General features: G+C 36.3%; 1 protein-coding gene across 1 annotated transcript in view; it reads right to left on the reverse strand.

Moving 5' to 3' along the window:
* The window catches only part of BOLL (boule homolog, RNA binding protein), a 66841-nt gene continuing 54625 nt past the window's right edge, over positions 10331 to 22546 (reverse strand). The window contains exon 11 of the mRNA XM_021075731.1: positions 10331 to 12473. Within this exon, the coding sequence (XP_020931390.1) occupies positions 12450 to 12473 (24 nt within the window). The 3' untranslated portion in view covers positions 10331 to 12449. The remainder of the gene's footprint in view (positions 12474 to 22546) is intronic.

Genomic DNA, 22546 nt, shown 5'->3' on the forward strand with positions numbered 1-22546 from the left:
GGAATTATTAATAAATTTTCAGTTTAACAAAGTAACATTCTACTGTTAAGTAAAACATCCAATGAATAGACTGTTTCAACAAGTCATATTTATTGGATCCTCTGCTGAACATAAGGATTGCTGGAAGTACTGCTTTTCTCAATACAATTAATAGAAAAATTTTAACTAAGGCATCTCTAATGACTAAATGCCTACTTTAGAGCATCAGTGTTTAGTCAAATCCTTTTGTCTAAAAAAACTCATCATTTGCTCTGCTTGCTTAGATGATTTGAGTTTAAATATTATGATTCAAGAAGAATGCATGCATCAAGGAGCTGGGGTTTATCTCATAAAGCTGAATAAAACACTGGAAGTAGCATGTAGCTAAATCAGTTGCCCAGCATGAATGTGATAACAGAAATATAATACCAAGTGTTCTAGTAGTTATTCTAAAAACCCTATTACACTGTTGGTGGGAATGTAAATTGGCGCAATCACTGTGGAAAACAGTATGGAGATTCCTCAGAAAACCAAAAATAGAATTACCATTTGATCCAGCAATCCCACTCCTGGGCATTGATCCAGAGAAAACCATAACTGAAAAAGATACATGTACTCCAATGCACATTGCAGTACTATATACAATAGCCAAGACATGAAAACAACCTAAATGTCCATCCACAGAGCAGTGGATAAAGATGTGGTACATATACTCAATGGAATATTACTCAGCCATTAAAAGGAAAGAAATAGTGGCATTTGCAGCAACATGGATGGACCTAGAAATTATCATGCTAAGTGAAGTCAGTCAGACAGTGAGATACCAACATCAAATGCTATCACATACATGTGGAATCTAAAAAAAGGACACAATGAACTTTGCAGAACAGATACTGACTCACAAACTTTGAAAAACTTATGGTTTCCAAATGAGATTGGGGGTGGGGTGGGGGGATGCACTGGGGGTTTGGGATGGAAATGCTATAAAATTTGGTTGTGATGATTGTTGTACAATATAAATGTAATAAAATTCATTGAGAAAAAAGAAAAAATTAAAAACTAGCAACTTTATATATAGTTAAAGGAAGTGAACTAAAGCTTCTAAGATAAAAAACCCAATTTCTCTAAAAAGGTATGGTTGATTATCTATTGTATTTTCCATGATTTGGGCATATGTGACATTCTGTTGACTTACTAAGACTGAGCATATCTACTAACAGTGAAACAATTTGCCAGTGCTAGAATAGTTAACTATTAAGAGTAAGTCATAAAAACAATGGGTAATTTTTTATGGCATATCAGACCTAGATGCTTCTAGGGTTAAAAATATTTTACATTGTGCAGTCACACATAGAGTTTATTCATATCACTTAAGGATACTTTGTGAAGGTACAAAATAGTCTTTTAACCAGAAAAAAACCCAAAGTATTATAAATAAGTTAAAAGATAGTTATTATTAAAATCAGTGTTGTGAAAAAATTCACTTCAGTGACATCAAGCTATATTTAACTATAGTTGCTGTTAGAATTTTTGAGCTAAGGAGACTTCAGTATGTAATTATGATAGTGATCCATTTATCTTGGAATCACATTTTATCGGTATAAAAAGTACATGAGTTTGGTACGTGTCATTAGAATGTAAAAAAGATAACTAGAATAACTTTTACCCCAAATAGCAAATACTACATGGAAGGTTTACATAAAGACTGATAAATGCCTCTATTGCAGTTATTAGCAAGAAGAATGGAAAAGAAGAAAAGCCACCAAAGGTTTGTTTTTGTTGATGGACTTCATGCTTTCAAAAACACGTGGAAATGGGCCATGTTCCCAAAATATGGAGTAAACAGTACTGCCTATAGGTATCTTTTGCTATCTGAGGGATTGAGGTTTTTCTGGAGTAATTTAAAAGAATTTTTTTCTCATCTTGTATCCCTTATATTTCCCAGAGTGCTGAATTTCACAATACTTTTAAAGAAAAATTTTGACTAATAATCTAAATAATTCTGTGGTAATTCTATTTTCACTATTTTGGTTGGGAACCTGTTCATACGTTACTTTTTTTGTTTTTGTTTTTGTTTTTTGTCTTTTCTAGGGCTGCACCAGCACTGGATCCAACGCTGGATCCTTAACCCACTGAACAAGGTCAGGGAACGCATCTGTGTCCTCATTGATACTAAGTCTGCCTTGTTTCCAGGGAGCCGAGAAGGGAACACCATGACTTTTGTGCTATTAGAATGTCATTTTTGGAGTTCCCACTGTGGCGCAGTGGAAACGAATCTGATTAGGAACCATGAAGTTGCAGGTTTGATCCCTGGCCCTTCTCAGTGGGTTAAGGATCTGGGTGGCTGTGAGCTGTGGTGTAGGTTGAAGACGGGGCTCTGATCTGGCGTTGCTGTGGCATAGGCTGGTGGCTGTAGCTTTGATTCGACCCCTTGCCTGGGAACTGCCATATGCTGCGGGTGCGGCCCTAAAAAGCAAAACAAAAAACAACTTTCATTTTTGAATAGAATGATTTAATAGGTTTGCTAATATGACAAACTGTTGGTCATTAAGTACATATTTCAAAAATTATATAATTTTAATTATTTTTGGTGCCCCCTTTAAAGTGTCCTGATTTGAGTGATAAATATATAATTTCTGCATATAGTAAGAACTTAGGGCAGAAATCAGCAGTCCAGTACTTTCTGACTACTATAAGGAGCAGAAGTGAAAAGCAGAACTTGATAAGACAGATAAAACATCAGAGGACCTTGTCTATTGCCAAAAAGCCTTTATAAGTTAATCAAATCAAGTCTGTTGCTCATCAATGAAGGTAGGAGTGAGATTCAAGAGGAAATAAGTGCTGGAGAACAAGGACTCCTAATTCTGAATACATATAGTCACATCTCAGACAAGGTTAAGCTAATATTCATATTAGAATTTGGCAAGTCTCTGAGAATGTAATTACCTCTGAGAAAAGATAAATTTAACGTTCTTACACATGACCCTATTCAGATAGACCCTAATGACAAGTTTGTCTTCCTGGAACAAACTGTATTTATTAACAATAGAGATAAGATTCTTTTGAAACTGCATGACCTGAGATTAAATCATGTCAGTGAATACTATATTGCTGGCTACCTTTATCTAGAGTGTATAAAGATGTTTGGTTTGAAGGATGTTTAATAAAGAAAGTGGGCCAACTGGATGATTTGTATGAAGAAATGATCTTTAGAATTAATTTTGGATATTTTCCCCAATAATTCATCATTTAGAAGAAAATAAGGGAAGCTGAATTCTCTGTAATGGGTATACACAGTGTAAGCAAAGGTGATGATTTAGAAGGCGATTTTTGAGAAGCAAGTGAATGGATTAAAAAGAACTTTTTAACTTAAAAAATACAAACCTGTTAAAGTGCAAACCAAAGTGTCTGTATTTCTTTTTTTTTTTTTTTTTTTTTTGTCTTTTTGCCTTTTCTAGGGCCGCTCCCGCGGCATATGGAGGTTCCCAGGCTAGGGGTCGAATCGGAGCTGCAGCCACTGCCCGCATCTGCAACCACAGCTCACGGCAACGCCGGATTGTTAACCCACTGAGCAAGGGCAGGGACCGAACCCGCAACCTCATGGTTCCTAGTCGGATTTGTTAACCACTGCGCCACGACGGGAACTCCAAGTGTCTGTATTTCATTAACCTCCATGTGCGTGGGAGCGGCCCAAAGAAATAGCAAAAAGACAAAAAAAAAAAATTAAAAAAAAATGCTTGAAATCTAGTAAGCAATAAATGTACAAAAAGATAAGTATTAACTAACATATCTTTTCTATTTTAATCTGATCTTTAGGAATTAGATACAGAGGTAATTCTTCCTGATCATCATATTTTAAAATTTCCTTTTATAATATTTATAATATATAAAGCAAAAGAAAGAAAAGAATATTATATTTTACATTCAAGCAAATGCTATCCTGGTTCTTTTTTTTTTTTTTCATACTTTCAAAATGTTCACTTTTTTCTTTTTTGTCTTTTCTAGGGCCACACCTATGGCATATGGAGGTTCCCAGGCTAGGGGTCCAATCAGAGCTACAGCCACTGGCCTACACCACAGCTACAGGAATGCAGGATCTGAGCCGCGCCTGCCACCTACACCACAGCTCACAGCAACGCCGGATCCCCAACCCGCTAAGCAAGGCCAGGGATCGAACCCTCAGCCTCATGTTTCCTAGTCGGTCTAGCTAACCACTGAGCCACGACGGGAACTCCCAAAATGTTCACTCTTATTGTTAGGAACCACTGTGAAAACGTGGAGCTTTAAGAGTACCAGTGGGTTCAGAAATGGAAGGAAAGAAGCTGTGAAAACCAAGAGTGACATTCTTTTATGTATGAGTTAGCTACTTAAAACTTTTTAAAAGTATAGCTGATTTACAATGTTCCTTCAATTTCTGCTTTATAGCAAAGTTACCCAGCCACCCATACATGCATTTTTTTTCTTTCATTTTCCATCATGTTCTAACCCAAGAGACTGGACACAGCTCCCTGTGCTGTACAGCAGGACCCCATCACCCATCCGTTCATCTCTCCCCCACACTCCCTGTCCGTCCCTCCCCCACCCCTACAAACACAAATTGGCCCTCCATGTCCATGATCTGTTTCTGTTTTGTAGATAGATCATTTGTGTCATATTTTAGACTCCACATAAAACTGGTAACATATGGTGTTTGTCTTTCCCTTTCTGACTTATTTCACTTAGTATGGGAATCTCCAGTTCCACCCATGTTGCTGCAAATGGCATTATTTTGTCCTTTTTATGGCTGAATAGTATTCCCACAGCTTCTTTCCTTGTATTGTATGTATGCACACACATATCTTCTTAATCCATTCATCTGTCAATGGACATTTGGGTTGTTTGCATGTCTTGGCTATTGTGAATAGTGCTGCAAGGAACATAGGGGTGCATGTATCTTTTTCAATGAAAGTTTTTTTGTTTTGTTTTGTTTTTTGTCTTTTTGCCATTTCTTGGGCCACTCCCGCGGCATATGGAGGTTCCCAGGCTAGGGGTCGAATCGGAGCTGTAGCCGCCAGCCTACACCAGAGCCACAGCAACATAGGATCCGAGCCTCGTCTGTGACCTGCACCACAGCTCATGGCAACGCCGGATCATTAACCCACTGAGCAAGGCCAGAGATCAAACCTGCAACCTCATGGTTCCTAGTTCGTTAACCACTGAGCCACGACGGAAACTCCTCAATGAAAGTTTTGTCTGGATATATGCCCAGGAATGGGATTTCTGGATCATATGGTGGTTCTATATTTAGTTTTCTGAGGTAACTCCATACTGTTTTCCACAGTGGTTGTACCAATTTACATTCCTACCAACAGTGAAGGAGGGTTCCCTTTTCTCCATTTGTTGTTTGTTGACTTGTTAATGATGGCCACTTTAACTGGTGTCAAGTGGTACCTCATTGCAGATTTGATTTGCATTTCTCTAGTAATTAGTGATGTTGAGCATTTTTTCATGTGCCTGCTGGCCATGTGTATGTCTTCTTTGGAGAAATGTCTATTTAGGTCTTCTGCCCATTTCTAATTGGGTTGTTTGTTTTTTTGTTGTTGAGTTGTATGAATTGTTTGAATATTTTAGAGATTAAGTCTTTGTTGGTTGTATCATTTGCAAAGATTTTCTCCCATTCTGTGGGCTGTCTTTTTGTTTTCTTCTTAATGGTTTCCTTTGCTGTGCAAAAGCTTTTGAGTTCAATTAGTTCCCATTGGTTTATTTTTGTCTTTGTTGTCATTATTATAGGAGGTGGCTCAAACAAGATGTTGCTGTGATTTACGTCAAAGAGCGTTCTGCCTATGCTTTTCTCTAGGAGTTTTATAGCATCTGGTCTTACATTTAGGTCTTTAATCCATTTTGTTTCTGTGTATAGTGTTAGAGAATGTTCTGATTTCATTCTTTTACATGCAGCTGTCCAGTTTTCTCAGCACCACTTATTGAAGAGACTGTCTTTCCTCTACTGTATGTTCTTGCTTCCTTTGTCATAGATTAGTTGACCATAGGTGCTTGGGATTACTTCTGGGCCTTCTATCCTGTTCCATTGATCTATATTTCTGTTTTTTGTGCCAGCACCATAGTTTTTTGAGGACTGTTGCTTTGTAGTATAATCTGAAGTCAGGGCACCTGATTCCTCCAGTGCTGTTTTTTTCTTTGTAATATTGCTTTGTTTATTCAGGGTCTTCGGTATTTCCATACAAATTTTAAAGTATTTTGTTCTAGTTCTGTAAAGAATGTCATTGGTAATTTGATAGGGATGGCACTTAATCTGTAGTTTGCCTGAGGCAGTGTTGTCATTTTGACTATGTTGATTCTTCCAATCCAAGAGCATGGTATATTTTTCCATCTATATGTGTTGTCTTTGATTTCTTTCATCAGTGTCTTTTAGTTTTTGGAGTATAGGTCTTTTGTCTCTTTAGGTAATTTATTCCAAGGTATTTTAGTCTTTTTGATGTGATGGTAAATGGGATGGTTTCCCTAATTTCTCTTTCTGATCTTTCATTGTCAGTATATAGAAATGCAGTTGATTTCTGTGTATTAATTTTGTATCCAGCAACTTTACCAAATTCATGGATGAGCTCTAACAGTTTTCTGGTAGTGTCTTTAGGATTTTCTAGGTATAGTATCATGTCATCTGCATGAATTAGTTACTTTTAAGCTGGATTCTTTAAGCCGAAACATCTTTCCCCATGTTGCCTATATTTTTTTCATGTTAACATTATACTGTTGGAAATTCTATGAAATTGGATTGAATATTTGGGTTAGTAGGCATTTTCTTTAACCCTATTCTTAGGGAAGTTGAGGAGGGCAAGAATTTTTTTCTCTCTTTTATTCCCAAAATCTAGAATTTGAGTTAATGTTATTAGATTATAAATTTAGCCTAATATTGACATCTTTTTGGGGACTATCTTATGAATTTAAATGTCATTGATAATATGGAATTTGACAAAACTCTTCCAAAATTAAGTATGCTTGATTGCATTTCTTTTCTTTCATTTAGAACCATATTTGAAGATGAAAGCAGAGGTGATAGTACACATACAATGACTACATAGTTAATATACTTAAGTCCTATCATTTTCAGTCAATGAAAATTAATTGAATTGGGTAGATAAGAAAAGACTCGGGGTCTCTAAAAATTTGGGGCAATTCTATTCAAAATAGAAAACAGAGGTCCTCAGAATGCTAAGAGCCTTAAGCCTTAAGGGGAAAGCCAGATGGAGGGAGGTCTTTCTTAATTGTCAGAAAAGTTTTTTCTTTTTAAAAAATTGATTCAGACAATAAGGATATGGTATTTGGTGAACAAATTGGAAAAGAGAAAAAATCCACTGTCTGAGTTCTTTCCATATTGAAAGGGGATAACTGGTAGGCTTAGGGAATTCATGGGACAGGAAGAATACACAGTTACCTTTGAACCACACAGAGGTTTGAATTGTGCAGGTTCACTTATAGGCAGATTTTTTTTCCCAATAAATATGAACTATAGTACTACATAATTCATGGTTTGGTTGAATCTGCAAATAAGGAACCAGGGAGGAACCACAGATATAGAATGGTGGATATGAAGGGCTGATTAGGTTTTATAATCAGATTTTTTACTGTGTGTACGTGTGTGTATGCGTGTGTTGGTGCTGTTTAAGGGTTAACCATAATTTGATTTTTACTTGTAATTTTCTAAAGGAAAAAACTGCAAGAAGCACTGAAATCTATTAAAGACAAAGATCTAGAGGGAATACCACAAAACTTGTTCATGGTAAGTAATGGGAGGAAAATAAATGCTAAGAACTTTGAGACATTTATTTGAAGCCTTTATACTTGGCTCTCTTTATATAACAAAATAACACACCCCCCCAAAAAAAACAAAACAAACCTACCATCTTCTCAGAAGTGCTATTTTTCCCAGGAAAGAAAAACTTTCAGAGTTGTTGTATTTTACCCTCTCTATTCCATGAGGGAAGAAATGAAGAAAAAAGTAAGTATAGTAAAAAATCCTCTTTTTAGAAATTCTTTAGGCCTAAAAGCATATTGGAATCTTGTAGGTACATACACCCCAAAGGAGTGTTAGGATCTAGGGTCCCCCAAGTTTTTTCTGATGAGGAACAAAAACCAACAAGTAGAGGGCTGAACTGAGGAAAAGACTTGGCAAGGGAGGAAGAGAAGGACTTCAGTCCCTACATAGAGAGGTGTAGCTTCTTATGCCCCTTATTTCCAAAGGGGAGAAAGTGTACTAAGATGTTTACGACTCATATCACCTTCAGAAAAACACTAAATGACCATTACTTATAAGTATACACCTTGACAGAAATACAAAACTAAGGTGAACATACTAGCTTCACTAAGAAAATCATGCACCAAAATATTAGTAAATAATCAAGTATTGGCTTCTTTTAACTAAGATATACATATCAAATGTGGACAACTGACAAATCAGTAGATGGAAAGTTTTTAAATTACATGTTTTAAAAATAAGTCAGGAGTTCCCATTGTGGCGCAGTGGAAACGACTCCGATTAGAATCCGTGAGGTTGCAGGTTTGATCCTTGGCCTCCCTCAGTGGATCTGGGCTCTAGCATTGCCGTGAGCTGTGGTGTAGGGTGCAGATGTAGCTTGGATCCTGCTTTGCTGTGGCTGTGGCATAGGCCGGCAGTTGTAGCTCCAATTTGACCCCTAGCCTGGGGACTTCTATATGCCGTGGGTGTGGCCCCGAAAAGCAGAAAAAAAAAGTCAGATGTCAATATGCTATCTCTCACTAGCCAAAATGTCTTAATGACTATTCATACTGTTGTTGTGTATCTTTACTTTGATACAATCAGGCTTGGCATTATATTAGTTGATAATATTTTAAGTACCATGCCTAAAAAGAATGGTAAAATGAGAAATCCTTAATCTGTTATTTCACTAGTTTGAAATCTATACCTTCTATTTAATATTTTCAGATTTTGACAGGTCAGAAAGTAGGTAACATCAAGATAACCATGAATCAACTATATAGAAAATTGAAGGATTATGTTACAAGGAAAGGAGAAATGAAATAATGACAATGTGAAATAATACAAGTGATCTTAAATGGTACTCAATTTCTGGGAGAAACCAGGAGGATGCAGAAAACATTAGCAAAATTATGCAGTATATAAAAGCAGAGATACAGAAGCACTCATGGCAGGTCCAACAACAGCAATAACTTAGCTAATCAGAGAGTGGTATTCAACGTGAAAAGTGTAGAAGCTGATAGCATATTTTTAGGAATTTATATTTAGGAATGAAAACTGAATAGAGTTGAAAGAAATAGCACCAATTATGAATATTATATCCATCCTTTGTGTATAATTTGGCCCTTTCCTCCTGAAGTCTAGAGGGACTTCAGAGTACATTTTAGTCAAGGTATAGGTCCAGGGTCCAGCAATTTACTATTATTACAATAGTGCATGTTGAAGCATGACATAAAAGTTGAATTAGATACCCATCCTAAGTTTTTTTCTAGTCCTTTGATTCTGTATTCTAATACTATCCAAGCACTGCTTCTGGAAAAACAGAATTTTGGGGGCCCCAGTTCATTATTTTATAGTTAAATATAGCATAAATCCAGGAAACATTCCTAACATATGGGGGTTTATCATGTATAAATGTGTTTGAAAATACTGTACTGCCATTATTGGCAGAAATTTATAAAGCAATGTTATAAACTAAATCATACCCCTTTTTATAAGTTATCCTTCTGAAATCAGCTGACAGAGGAAGTCAAAGTCTTGATTTTCCAAGGTATTTTATCTTTTGACATGCTACCATCTTTCTATCTCTGATTGTATTAGAGATTTTGGGAAAAGAGGCTATAAAGTTATTACCTTGTGATTCTCATACAGGTACTAATATATGCATTACCCATTTCAATCTATAACAGAGTGAATTGCAGATGTCTTAAAATTGGCCTTTCCAAATGGGTACTAAGGAAGTAAAAATTTCTTTTCAAACTTATCTATAGAAGATATACTACAGAAAAGAAAAAATAAAATTAGCTTTAGTCTATGTAAGGAAAATTTTCTTCCTCTCGATCTGTTTTATTATTTATTTATGCATTTTAGGGCTGCACGTGCAGCATATGGAAGTTCCCAGGGTAGGGGCTGAATTGGAGCTGCAGCTGCTAGTCTACACCACAGCCACAACAATGTCAGATTCAAGCCACAGCTGAGACCTACACTACAGATCACAGCAACGCTGAATCCTTAACTCACTGAATGAGGCCAGGGGACTCACATCCTCATGGCTACTAGTCAGGTTCATAACCCACTGTGCCACAATGGGAATTCCCTGTTTTTAGAAAAACATGTTTGGGCTATCAAGCTAGGCCATGAAAAAGGTTGAGGATGTCCTCCATATATTTAGGCTGCAATAAATTCCACAGGTTCGATTAGCTTCTCAAAAGAAGGCTAAATTGTAAGAAGGTCTATTTGTATGAATTTTATATGCCTGTATATATGTAAAATGTGTATATGTCAGTATGCATATTATGTATATATATTATATGTGTGCATGCATATAATCTATATAGTTCTGTGGAAAAACACACTTGGATGTCTACAATTTAGCAAAATTCCTCATCCAATAATACATCATTAATTTTTATTAACAGTTCAGAATTTGTTTAGCATCACGTTTAATATTTTGAAAATCAAAACATTTAACTTTTTTCTTTCTCAAGGATAGTACTATTAAAAGAAGATCTCTAATACCAGTGGTTAATAATTTTTACTTACAGAAATTTTGAAATTTCATTGTTGGACTTTAGTCTTTTTACATTTCTAAAAGCAGAATAATTAATGTACATGGGATCCTTGTATGCTAGTATATATTTATATGGCCCTACTATTCTCATGAAACCATTTGACTGGCAAACATATTCACCATGGTTTCAAAAGAAACACTCTATTTGACTTAACAGGAAAAACTCTGGGGTCCAACTCTTATTATTTCTGTTGCTATTGAGCATGGAATATATTTGGGCATGGAATAATAGAGGAAAGAGATTTATTAGGGTAATGTCAATATTTATGACTTTTCCCCTTACCTCCTAAAATTAGGTGGTCAGTGACAGAATTGCAAAAAGATTGAAGAAGGATTTTTTTTCATATTACAAATAAAATTCTGAACAACAGCTTTTCCTCCCCACTTATTTTCCAATTTTATAATAAGATTGGCTTTAGAATCAGAATTTAAAGTGTTCCTTTGTTATAAGAAAGAGTTTTGTTTTTTATGGAAATAACTGTCCTTTTAAGAACTGATGACATATATAATTGAATATACTGGTAAAACATAAGGAGAAAAGGTCAAAAGATTAAAGCATTCAGGAGTTCCCGTCGTGGCTCAGTGGTTAACGAATCCGACTGGGAACCATGAGGCTGCGGGTTCAATCCCTGGCCTTGCTCAGTGGGTTGAGGATCCGGCGTTGCTGTGAGCTGTGGCACAGGTCGCAGACTTGGCTGTGGCGTAGGCCGGTGGCTACAGCTCTGCTTGGACCCCTAGCCTGGGAACCTCCATATGCCAGGGGTGTGGCCCTAGAAAAGACAAAAAGACAAAAAAAAGAAAAAAGCATTTAAAGAATACTAAAATACAATTAAATGTCTGTCAATACTATGGGATCATGTCAGAGGTGATCCCTTCTTTTATCAAAACAATACCATGAAGTGATCCATATTATATAAAATTTGGTACCAAATGGCTTATGTTATAGGAAGGCTAGAGCATTATTTCAAATATTAGGGAAAAATTTATTATCGTCAAATTAATCATATGAAAAAGAAAGAATACTGATCATGTTCATGGTATTTCTGATGTTTGGAAAATGCTATAAAAAAAGAAGTATAAATACTATTTAAATTCTGAAAACCATGGTAGAAGCAAAGTTGAATAAGAGGTAGCAGTAACAGAAAAATGGACAAAAATGACAAAATAGCAAAGAGGTAAAACAGAATCATTAAGATTAAATATAATATATGCTAAAAGGTATGAAAGTATTAAAAATTCTACTAGAATTAGAAATGACTCTCATCTTAAATATTAAAATAAAAGCAAAGAATATGAAACATAACTTCCAGAAGACTGAGAGGAAAATAAATAATACAAAGCAGAGAAAATGAAGGACACCTCACTATTCCCAATGTGATTATTATTTATGGAATGGATAAAACATGTTGTAGAAAATGTCACTACAGTTAGAATACACATTAAAAAAACCAACATGCCACATCTACCTGATAATTTTGTGGAACAGCTGAAAAAGCAAACTGCATCAAATTTAGACAGCTTATTGTGGAATAATGAAGTATGGTGAGGTATTAACTAACCCTAAATTTCACAACGGGCAGCTTCTAGCCGGTTCGTTGAAGCTGGATCTCGGCCACACAAGGATCATTGGACAAGAAATCAGTTGAGTTGGACTAGAGCTGCCCAATTGTCTTAATAGTGAACGCTCCACACTGTCTGTTAAGTAAAGAGAAAGAAAATACAGATCAGAAAGACTGAATGGAAGAAAAGAGTAAGAATTAGAATAGATGAGTGTAGGACATCAATGAATACTTACTAAATACTTGTAGCAGAACACGTGGTACTAATTATATTAGAGTGTTAAGAAGCAAGAAGGTAGAGATTAGGAGGGGTCCAGAGCTCAGGAAAGGCTTACTCTCTGCTCTCTTAGAGCTTACAATCTATTTTATACAATCTCTAGTCTAGTGTCACAGTATAAATGCTTCAATGAAGAACAGGTCAACAGAGAAACTAGTGAGTTAAACATTCCTTCTGTTTTGAAAACATTAGGTGAGTTTTTAAAACAGGAATAGAGATTAGCAGAAGGCTATTTTAAAAACTACCTAAAACCCAAAAAGTACTCTTCAGGTTGGCACTGGCAGGACAGACATTTAGGTACCCATGTCATATAATACAGAGTAATTCCATATATCTGTGTCATCTTGAGCATTTTTTGGTTAATATTCATTTAGACCAAAGAAATAACCTAGTTCCTACTACCTTTTTGGCACTTTGGGCATAGGTCAGCTCCTAATTTAGGGAACCAAGTTGTCCTATGACATATTTTAAAATTTTTGGATGGGCTCAAAATTTTCCATATTTGTTCCAATTTCTCTAGAGCAACTACTATCTGACAGAAATTTCTGTGTTGATGGAAACCTCCTATATCTATACTGTCAAATGTGGTAAGTCTCTAGCCACATGGGACTACTTAGCACTTGAAATGTGGCTTCAACAAGTGGTTCTGGGAAAATTGGACAGCCACATGTAAATCATTGAAGTTAGAACATATCCTCACACCATACACAAAATCATACTCAAAGAGGTTTAACGACCTAAATGTAAGACATGAAACTGTAAAACTACTAGAAGAGAACGTAGGCAAAACACTCTTAGACATAAATGAAGCAATATTTCTTTTGGATCAGTCAACAAGGCAAAAGAAATAAAAGCAAAAATAAACAAGTGGGACCTAATTAAACTTAAAAACTTCTGCACAGCAAAGTAAATTATCAAAAAAAAAAAAAAGAAAAAACATCTACAGAATGGGAAAAAATATTTGCAGATCATGCGACTTGACAAGGGGTTAAATATCCAAAATATACAAACAGCTCTTACGACTCACTATCAAAAAACAATCCAGTCAAAAAATGAGCAGAAGACTTGAACAGACACTTCTCCAAAGACATACAGATGGAGACAGGCATGTGAAAAGAAACTCAGCATTGCTAACTATTACAGAAGTGCAAATCAAAACCACAATGAGATATCACCCACACCAGTCAGAATGACTATCTCAAAAAAATCAACAAATAACAAATGTTAGCAGGGATGTGGAGAAAAGGGAACCCTTGTACACTGTTGGTGGGAATGTAAGCTGGCACAGCCACCATGGAAAACAGTATGAGGTTTTTTAGAAAACTAAAAATAGAACTACCATATGACCCAGCAATTCTACTCTTCGGTATACATCCAGAAAAAAAGAGAAAACACTAATTTGAAAAGATACATGTGCACCAATATTAATAGCAATATTCACAATAGCCAAACAACAAGCATAATGCCCATCAACAGATGACGGGATTGGAGTTTCTGTGTGGCTTAGTGGGTTAAGGATCCAGTGTTGTCACTGCAGTGGCACAGGTTTGATTCCCATCATGGCTCAGTGGAAATGAATCTGACTAGCATCCATGAGAACGCAGGTTTGATTCCTGGCATTGCTTAGTGGGTTAAGGATCTGGCGTTGCTGTGAGCTGTGGTATGGGTCGGAGACGCAGCTCAGATCCCACGTTGCCGTGGTTGTGGCCTAGGCCGGCAACTGTAGCTCCAATTCAACCTCTAGCATGGGAACCTCCATATGCCATAGGTGCGGCCCTAAAAAGACAAAAATAAAATAAAATAAAATAAAATTGAACTAGCCTCTTGTGGCTAGTGGTTACCGTGTTGGGAACAGCATGACTCTGGGGCTTCAGACATATCTAGTCTGCTAAACGCTATAGACTGGTTAGGACTTCTCTGGCCTGTTTAATATTGTCTAGTACCACTTAATATCATGAACTGCTGTATTCTTAGTGGCTAGAATGCTAGCTAGCACATGGTAGGTGCTCAACAAATATTTAGAAAATGGCAATATACAGCTCATGCTTAATCCACTTCTCATAGCTTACAGGTAATATGCTCTGGTTCTCTCAGGAAAATTAGAGAAGTGAAATTAAACTATTCTTTGTATGTGGAACTGTTTGGTTGAAGGGTCAATATCCCTAGAGAGAATAGGAGCATTACTAACTTCATTATAGCTCAAAGAAAAAAAATATAAATAGTTATATGTGAATAATTTAGGTTGATAATTATAGGAATATTGAAGGGAGAATATAATATGTAATGGCAAGGAATTTGTTAGGGATGTGGATAAGAGTTGATGAAAGGGATAAGAAGGAAAATAACTTCAGATTAAACAACAATTCGGATTTTATGTATGACTAAAGGATGGAAACTGAAGCTCAGAGAAATCTTGAAGAAATAATACAGTAAACTGGTTAGGTAATAATAGAACTTGGAAAAGTGATTTGGCAGTGGAAAAAGAAATGAATAAATTATTTTTAGCACATCATTGAGCTGAGAAAAGGACACAAAACAGTATAAATAGACCATGTAGCCTTAAGAAGTCAGAAAAATCACTGGTATTGTTTTCGTTTCAGAGGATAAGGAAGATGGGCAAACTAACATGTAAGAGGTGAGGATTCTGAAAATAAAACATAAGAAATTATGTATTCATGATTTTCAGCTTGAGGAGGTAATAACCATCCATTCAGGTGTTTTTTGGGTTAAAATAGGAAGAGAAGCAAAGCACTAGGGTCAGAGTCACTATTAAACACTACTAAAATGCAGAAGAAAACAGGAAAACTCCCTTAGAAGACAATTTAGAGGGCAGACACTCATGCCGTGATTAGCAGCTGGTAAAAGAGAAATGTATTTTTTGAAAGAGATACTGCAAGATCAAACAGAATGCAAGGAAAGAGAGCCACATATGAGAATTAATAACATTTGAGCATGGCCTAGTTGACAGTATTGAATTAAAGAGAACTTAAGAGGACAAGAACTAGGACAACATCCTTGGGTTTTGACTAATAATTATCAAATCTTGGCAATAAATATTAGATAAGTGATTTGACTAGATCTCAGGACTGAAGGAACAATAACTTCATATGAGTGAAAAAGATACCCTATACTCCTTTTTCATGACTTTCTAACACAGATAAAGTTAAAATATTATTAGTGAAGTGAGGAATACAAAATCCTATTGCTTATTATCCTGTGTCTTCAAAGTGAGGAAAGATGTCATCCAAAAACATGTTCAGGAAACAATTTTGTAAGGTATTAAGGTTTGATGAGTTGAATCTTAGGTTGTGAAAGTAAGATGCTCATCCAAGTAATATGGATGCTAAGAGGAAAGAAAGAAAGATGGGGTAAAAGGAGGGAAAATATTTAATCAGAGAGAACAACAAAATCAGAATGAGAGGGAAATTAGGTGTTCAAACTAAGAATGGAAACACATAATTGGATACGCAAATAAAATGTGCCACCCACTGAGATAGATTTTCCTCCATAAAATTACAAAATTTACTGTATCAACTAACACCTATCCTTAAACAGTAATTAACAATTACCTCAAAATTATCCTTATTCACACTTCCCCAACATTGATTTAAGTACTTTCACTGGTAAGAGTTTATGGATAATGTAAAATTAAAGCAGTCCAGAGGCTAAGGGTTAAATAATCCATGTTAGATTAAAAATTGATTAAAAATGGAAATAAAACCAAAACATTTGTACTATATTTCACATTGTACTGTAAGAGGATACATGAACCTGATAATGGGTTAACCAAGGGTTGTAACACTGTGGCCTGCAGGCTGAATTTGCCCTATCACCTGTTTTTGTAAATAAAATTTTACTGGAACACACAGTTATTGTTTATACCTATCTATGGTTGTTTTTAAGCTATAATAGCAGCATTGAATAGTTGAGCTAGAGAGCATGTGGCCTACAAAGCTTAAAATACTTACTATTGGGCCCTTTACAGAAAGTTTGTTAACCCCGGGGGTTTACACTATTCAGGCTGGGAAAAAATTTCTGGATAAGAACTTGAGAAAATCTTTGGAAGAAAATGTTAAGATGTTTTAAATTCAAAGAGTGTGTATACTATATATTGCAGAAATAAATTATTACTTTTAAATATATTGGATTCAACTTGATTAAAATCAAAATCAGAAATTATGAGTTTAATAGACACTTAAGATGAAACTAAGCAGCTATTGATACCAATGCTTCTGAGACTACAAAGAACAGGGATTAACCAGGTTATATGCTTACATATATAAGAAGATAAGTGTTTGTGCACTAGTTACCATAGTGTTTATATTAAATTTACACAGTACTTTGTTTTGCTGTCAAAAAGTTGAGTTTCTAAATCTTTTTTTTTTTTTTTGTCTTTTCTAGGGCTGCACCAACAGCATATGGAGGTTCCCAGGCTCAGGGGTCTAATCAGAGCTGTAGCCGCCGGCCTCTGCCAAAGCCACAGCAACGCTCGATCTTAGCTGTGTCTGTGACCTACACCACAGCTCACAGCAACGCTGGATCCTTAACCCACTGAGTGAGGCCAGGGATCAAACCTGAAACCTCATGGTTCCAAGTCGGATTCGTTAACCACTGCGCCTCGACAGGAACTCTGGGTTTCTAAATCTTAAAAGCACAAAGAGCTTTCTTGTGATGTTAAAAAGTTTGTTTTTAATACTTCCAAGGCCTTAACTTTTTTTTAACATTGAGACTATCAGTGTTTTTATTTTATTTATTTATTTATTTATTTATTTATTTATTTATTTATTTATTTATTTATTTATTTATTTATTTTTGCTGTTTCTAGGGCCACTTCCCACGGCATATGGAGGTTCCCAGGCTAGGGGTTGAATCAGAGCTGAAGCTGCTGGCCTGCACCCCAGCCACAGCAATGAAGGATCCGAGCCGCATCTGCGACCTACACCACAGCTCAGGGCAACACCGGATCCTTAACCCACTGAGCAAGGCCAGGGACTGAACCCTCAACCTCGTGGTTCCTAGTCGGATTTGTTAACCACTGTGCCACAATGGGAACTCTGGGTTTCTAAATCTTAAAAGCACAAAGAGCTTTCTTGCGATATTAAAAAGTTTGTTTTTAATACTTCCAAGGCCTTAACTTTTTTTTTTAACATTGAGACTATCAGTGTTTTTTTATTTTTTTTGTTTGTTTTTAATAGAAAATTACATTTGTAAAAAAGTTTGCTGTAGAAAGTTTTGTTTACTTAATGTGGTAAACTGTATTTGCAATATCTGGTTGGTAATATTCCTCATCAACCTGCCTCCTATGAAAAACCTCAGCCAGTAATGGAAGGCTCAAAAGCTCCCTTAGATTAGGAACATGTAGGTAGCTAAAGACATCCCTCCTTGTAAAAATTTATCTTACAAGTGAAATAATGTGACTCTAACACAGAAGTTAACTGTGTTTTTGTTTTTTTTTTTTTTTTTCTTTTACTTTTTGGCCGCCCTGTGGCATATAGAGTTCCCAGGGCCAAGAGATCCAAGCTGCAGTTGCAACCAATGCTGCAGCTGTGGCAATGCTGGATACTTAACCCACTGTGCCAGGCTGGGGATTGAACCTTCGTCCCAGCATGCCCAAGATGTAGCCCAACCCTTTGCAACACAGTGGGAACTCCAACTGTTTTTATTTATTTTTATTTTTTATTTTATTTAAGTTTTTTTTATTACTCAAATGAATTTACCACATCTGTATTTGTATAATGATCATAACAATAATCCAATTTCACAGGATTTCCATCCCATAACCCAAGCACATCCCCCCACCCCCCAAACTGTTTCCTCTGGAGACCTTAAGTTTTTCAATGTCTGTGAGTCAGCATCTGTTCTGCAAAGAAGTTCAGTCTATCCTTTTCTCAGATTCCACATGTCAGTGATAGAATTTGATGTTGGTGTCTCATTGTATGGCTGACTTCACTTAGCCTGATAATTTCTAGGTCCATCCATGTTGCTAAAAATGCTGGTATTTCACTCATTTTAATGGCTGAGTAATATTCCATTGTGTATTTGTACCACATCTTCTTGATCCACTCTTCTGTCGATGGACATTTAGGTTGTTTCCATGTCTTGGCTATTGTGAATAGTGCTGCAATGAACATTGGAGTACATGTGTCTTTGTGAGTCATGGTTTTCTCTGGATAGATGCCCAGGAGTGGGATTGCTGGATCAAATGGTAGTTCTATGTTTAGTTTTCTGAGGCATCTCCATACTGTTTTCCACAGTGGTTGCACCAGTTTACAATCCCACCAACAGTGTCATAGGGTTCCTTTTTCTCCACACCCTCTCCAGCACTTTGTCTGTAGACTGTCTGATGATGGCCATTCTGGCTGGTATAAGGTGGTACCTCATAGTGGTTTTAATTTGCAATTCTGTAATAATGAGTGATGTCAAACATCTTTTCATGTGTTTTTTGGCCATCTGTATGGCTTCTTTGGAGAACTGTCTGTTTTGATGGGGTTGTTTGTTTTTTTTTTGGTATTGAGCAGTAGGAGTTGTTTATAAATTTTGGAGATTAATCCCTTGTCAGTTGATTCACTTGCAAAGATTTTCTCCCATTCTGTGGGTTGTCTTTTCGTTTTGTTTAGGGTTTCCTTTGCTGTGCAGAAACTTTTCAGTTTGATTAGGTCCCATTTGTTTATTTTTGTTTTTACTGTCATGACTCTTAAGAGGTGGATCTGAGAAGATGTTGCTGTGCTTTATGTCAGAGCGTGTTTGGCCTATGTTTTCTTCTAAGAGTTTTATAGTGTCTGGTCTTATATCTAGGTCTTTAATCCATTTTGAGTTTATTTTTGTGTATGGTGTTAGAGAGTGTTCTAATTTCATTCTTTTCCATGTGGCTGTCCAGTTTTCTCAGCACCACTTATTGAACAAGCTGTCCTTTCTCCATTGTATGTGCTTGCCTTCTTTGTCATAGATTAGTTGGCTGTAGGTGCATGGGTTTAATTCTGGGCTTTCTATCCTGTTCCACTGATTTGTATTTCTGTCTTTGTGCCAATACCGTACGGTTTTGATGACTGTTGCTTTGTAGTATAGTCTGAAGTCCGGGAGCCTGATTCCTCCAGCTCCATTTTTCTTTTTCAGGATGTCTTTGGCTATCCTGGGTCTTTTGTGCTTCCAAACAAACTTTAAAATATGTTGTTCAAGTTCTGTGAAAAATGTCCTTGGTAATTTGATAGGGATTGCATTGAATCTGTAGATTCTCTTGGGTAATATAGCCATTTTGATAATATTGACTCTTCCAATCCTCGAGCATGGAGTATCTTTCCATCTATTTGTGTCATCTTTGATTTCATTCATCAGTGTCTTACAGTTTTCAGAGGACAGGTCTTTTATCTCTTTAAGTAGGTTTACTCCTAGGTATTTTATTCTTTTGGTTTGATGATCAACGGGGGATTGCTTCCCCAATTTCTCTTTCTGCTCTCTCATTGTTAGTATATAGAAATGCCATCGATTTCTGTGTATTAATTTTGTATCCTGTGATTTTGCAAAATTCATGGATGAACGCTAACAGTTTTCTGGTAGAGTCCTTGGGATTTTCTAGGTATAGTATCATGTCGTCTGCAGATAGTGATAGTTTTACTTCTTCCTTTCCAATTTGGATTCGTTTTATCTCTTTTACCTCTCTGATTGCTGTGGCTAGGACTTCCAGAACTATGTTGAAGAGTAGTGGTGAGAGCGGACATCCTTGTCTTGTTCCTGATCTCAGGGGGAATTCTTTCAGCTTTTCACCATTGAGAATGATGTTTGCTGTGGGTTTATCATATACGGCCTTAATTATGTGGAGGTAGGTTCCGGCTCTGCCCACTTTCTGAAGGGTTTTTATCAGAAATGGGTGTTGGATTTTGTCAAAGGCTTTTTCAGCGTCTATTGAGAGGATCATATGATTTTTATTCTGCAGTTGGTTAATGTGGTGTATCACACTGATGGATTTGTGGATATTGAAGAACCCTTGCACCCCTGGGATAAATCCCACTTGATCATGATGTACAATCCTTTTAATGTATTATTGGATGCGGTTTGCTAGTATTTTGTTGAGGATTTTTGCATTGATGTTCATCAGTGAAATTGGCCTGTAGTTTTCTTTTTTTGTGTGTGGTATCTTTGTTTGGTTTTGGTGTCAGGGTAATGGTGACCTCATAGAATGAGTTTGGGAGTATCCCTTCCTCTGCAATTTTTTGGAATAGTTTCAGAAGGATAGGCGTTAGCTCTTCTCTAAATGTTTGATAGAATTCGCCTGTGAAGCCGTCTGGTCCTGGACTTCTGTTTGTTGGAAGTTTTTTAATCACAGTTTCAATTTCAGTTCTTGTGATTGGTCCGTTCATCTTTTCTGTTTCATCTTGGTTTAGTCTTGGAGGATTGTACCTTTCTAAGAATTTGTCCATTTCTTCTAGGTTTTCCATTTTATTGGCGTATAGTTGCAATAGTAGTCTCTTATGTTCCTTTGTATTTCTGTGATGTCCGTTGTTACTTGTCCTTTTTCGTTTCTGATTTTATTGATTTGAGTCCTCTCTCTTTTTTTCTTGAGAAGTCTAAGGGTTTATCAATTTTGTTGATCTTTTCAAAGAACTAGCTTTTCGTTTCACTTTTCTATGGTTTTCTTTGTTTCTTTTTCATTGATTTCTGCTCTGATCTTTATGATTTCCTTCCTTCTACTAACTTTAGGTCTTGTCTGTTCTTCTCTCTCAAGCTGCTTTAGATGTAACGTTAGCTTGTTTATTTGGGCTTTTTCTTGTTTCCTGAGATGGGCTTGTATTGCTATAAACTTTCCTCTTAGAACGGCTTTTGCTGCATCCCATAGGTTTTGGAGTGTCGTATCTTCGTAGTCATTTGTTGCTAGTTATTTTTTTAATTTCCTCTTTGATGTCTTCTGTGATCCATTGGTTGTTCAGTAGCATGTTGTTGAGTGTCCCGTGTTTGTGTTTTTTGCAATATTTTTCTTGTTGTTGATGTCCAGTTGTATAGCGTTGTGGTTGGAAAAGATGCTCGATATGATTTCAATTTTCTTAAAGTTACTGAGGTTGGATTTGTAGCCCAGGATGTGACCAATCCTAGAGAATGTTCCATGTGCACTTGAGAAGAATGTGTATTCTGTTGCTTTTGGATGGAATGTCCTATAAATATCTATTAAGTCCATCTGGTCTAATGCTTCATTTCAGGGCCTGTGTTTCCTTACTGATTTTCTGTCTGGATGATCTGTCCATTGCTGTAAGTGGGGTGTTGAGTCCCCCAGTGTTATTGTGTTATTGTGGCTCTGTCCTTTTAAGGTTGTAAGCCGTTGCTTTATATGTTGTGGTGAACCTATGTTGGGTGCGTAGATATTTAAAATTGTTATATCTTCTTCTTGGATTGATCCTTTGATCATTACGTAGTGACTTTCCTTGTCCCTTAAAATATTCTTTATTTTAAAGTCTATTTTGTCTGATATGAGTATTGCTACTCCAGCTTTCTTTTGATTCCCGTTTGCATGGAATATTTTCTTCCATCCTCTCACGTTCAATTCGTGTGTGTCCCTAGAAGTGAAGTGGGTCTCTTGAAGACAGCATATATATGGGTCTTGTTTTTGTATCCATTCAGCCAGTCTGTGTGTTTTGGTTGGGGCATTTAGTCCATTAACATTTAAGGTAATTATTGATATGTATGTTCTTATTTCCATTTTATTAATTGCTTTGGATTTGTTTTTGTTGCTCTTTTTTCTTCCCTTCTTTTCTCGTTCCCTCCTCTTCTGGTTTGATGACCATCTTTAGTGTTGTATTTGAGTTGATTTTTCTTTGTGTATGAATTGTAGATTTTTGGTTTGCAGTTATTCTGAAGTTTTGATATGACAGTCCATATATATATATGAGATTGTTTTAAGTTGTTGGTCTCTTAATTGCAAGTGCATCTCCAGTGTCCTGCATTTG

This window comes from Sus scrofa, chromosome 15 (assembly GCF_000003025.6).
Source record: "Sus scrofa isolate TJ Tabasco breed Duroc chromosome 15, Sscrofa11.1, whole genome shotgun sequence".
Lineage (NCBI taxonomy): Eukaryota > Metazoa > Chordata > Mammalia > Artiodactyla > Suidae > Sus > Sus scrofa.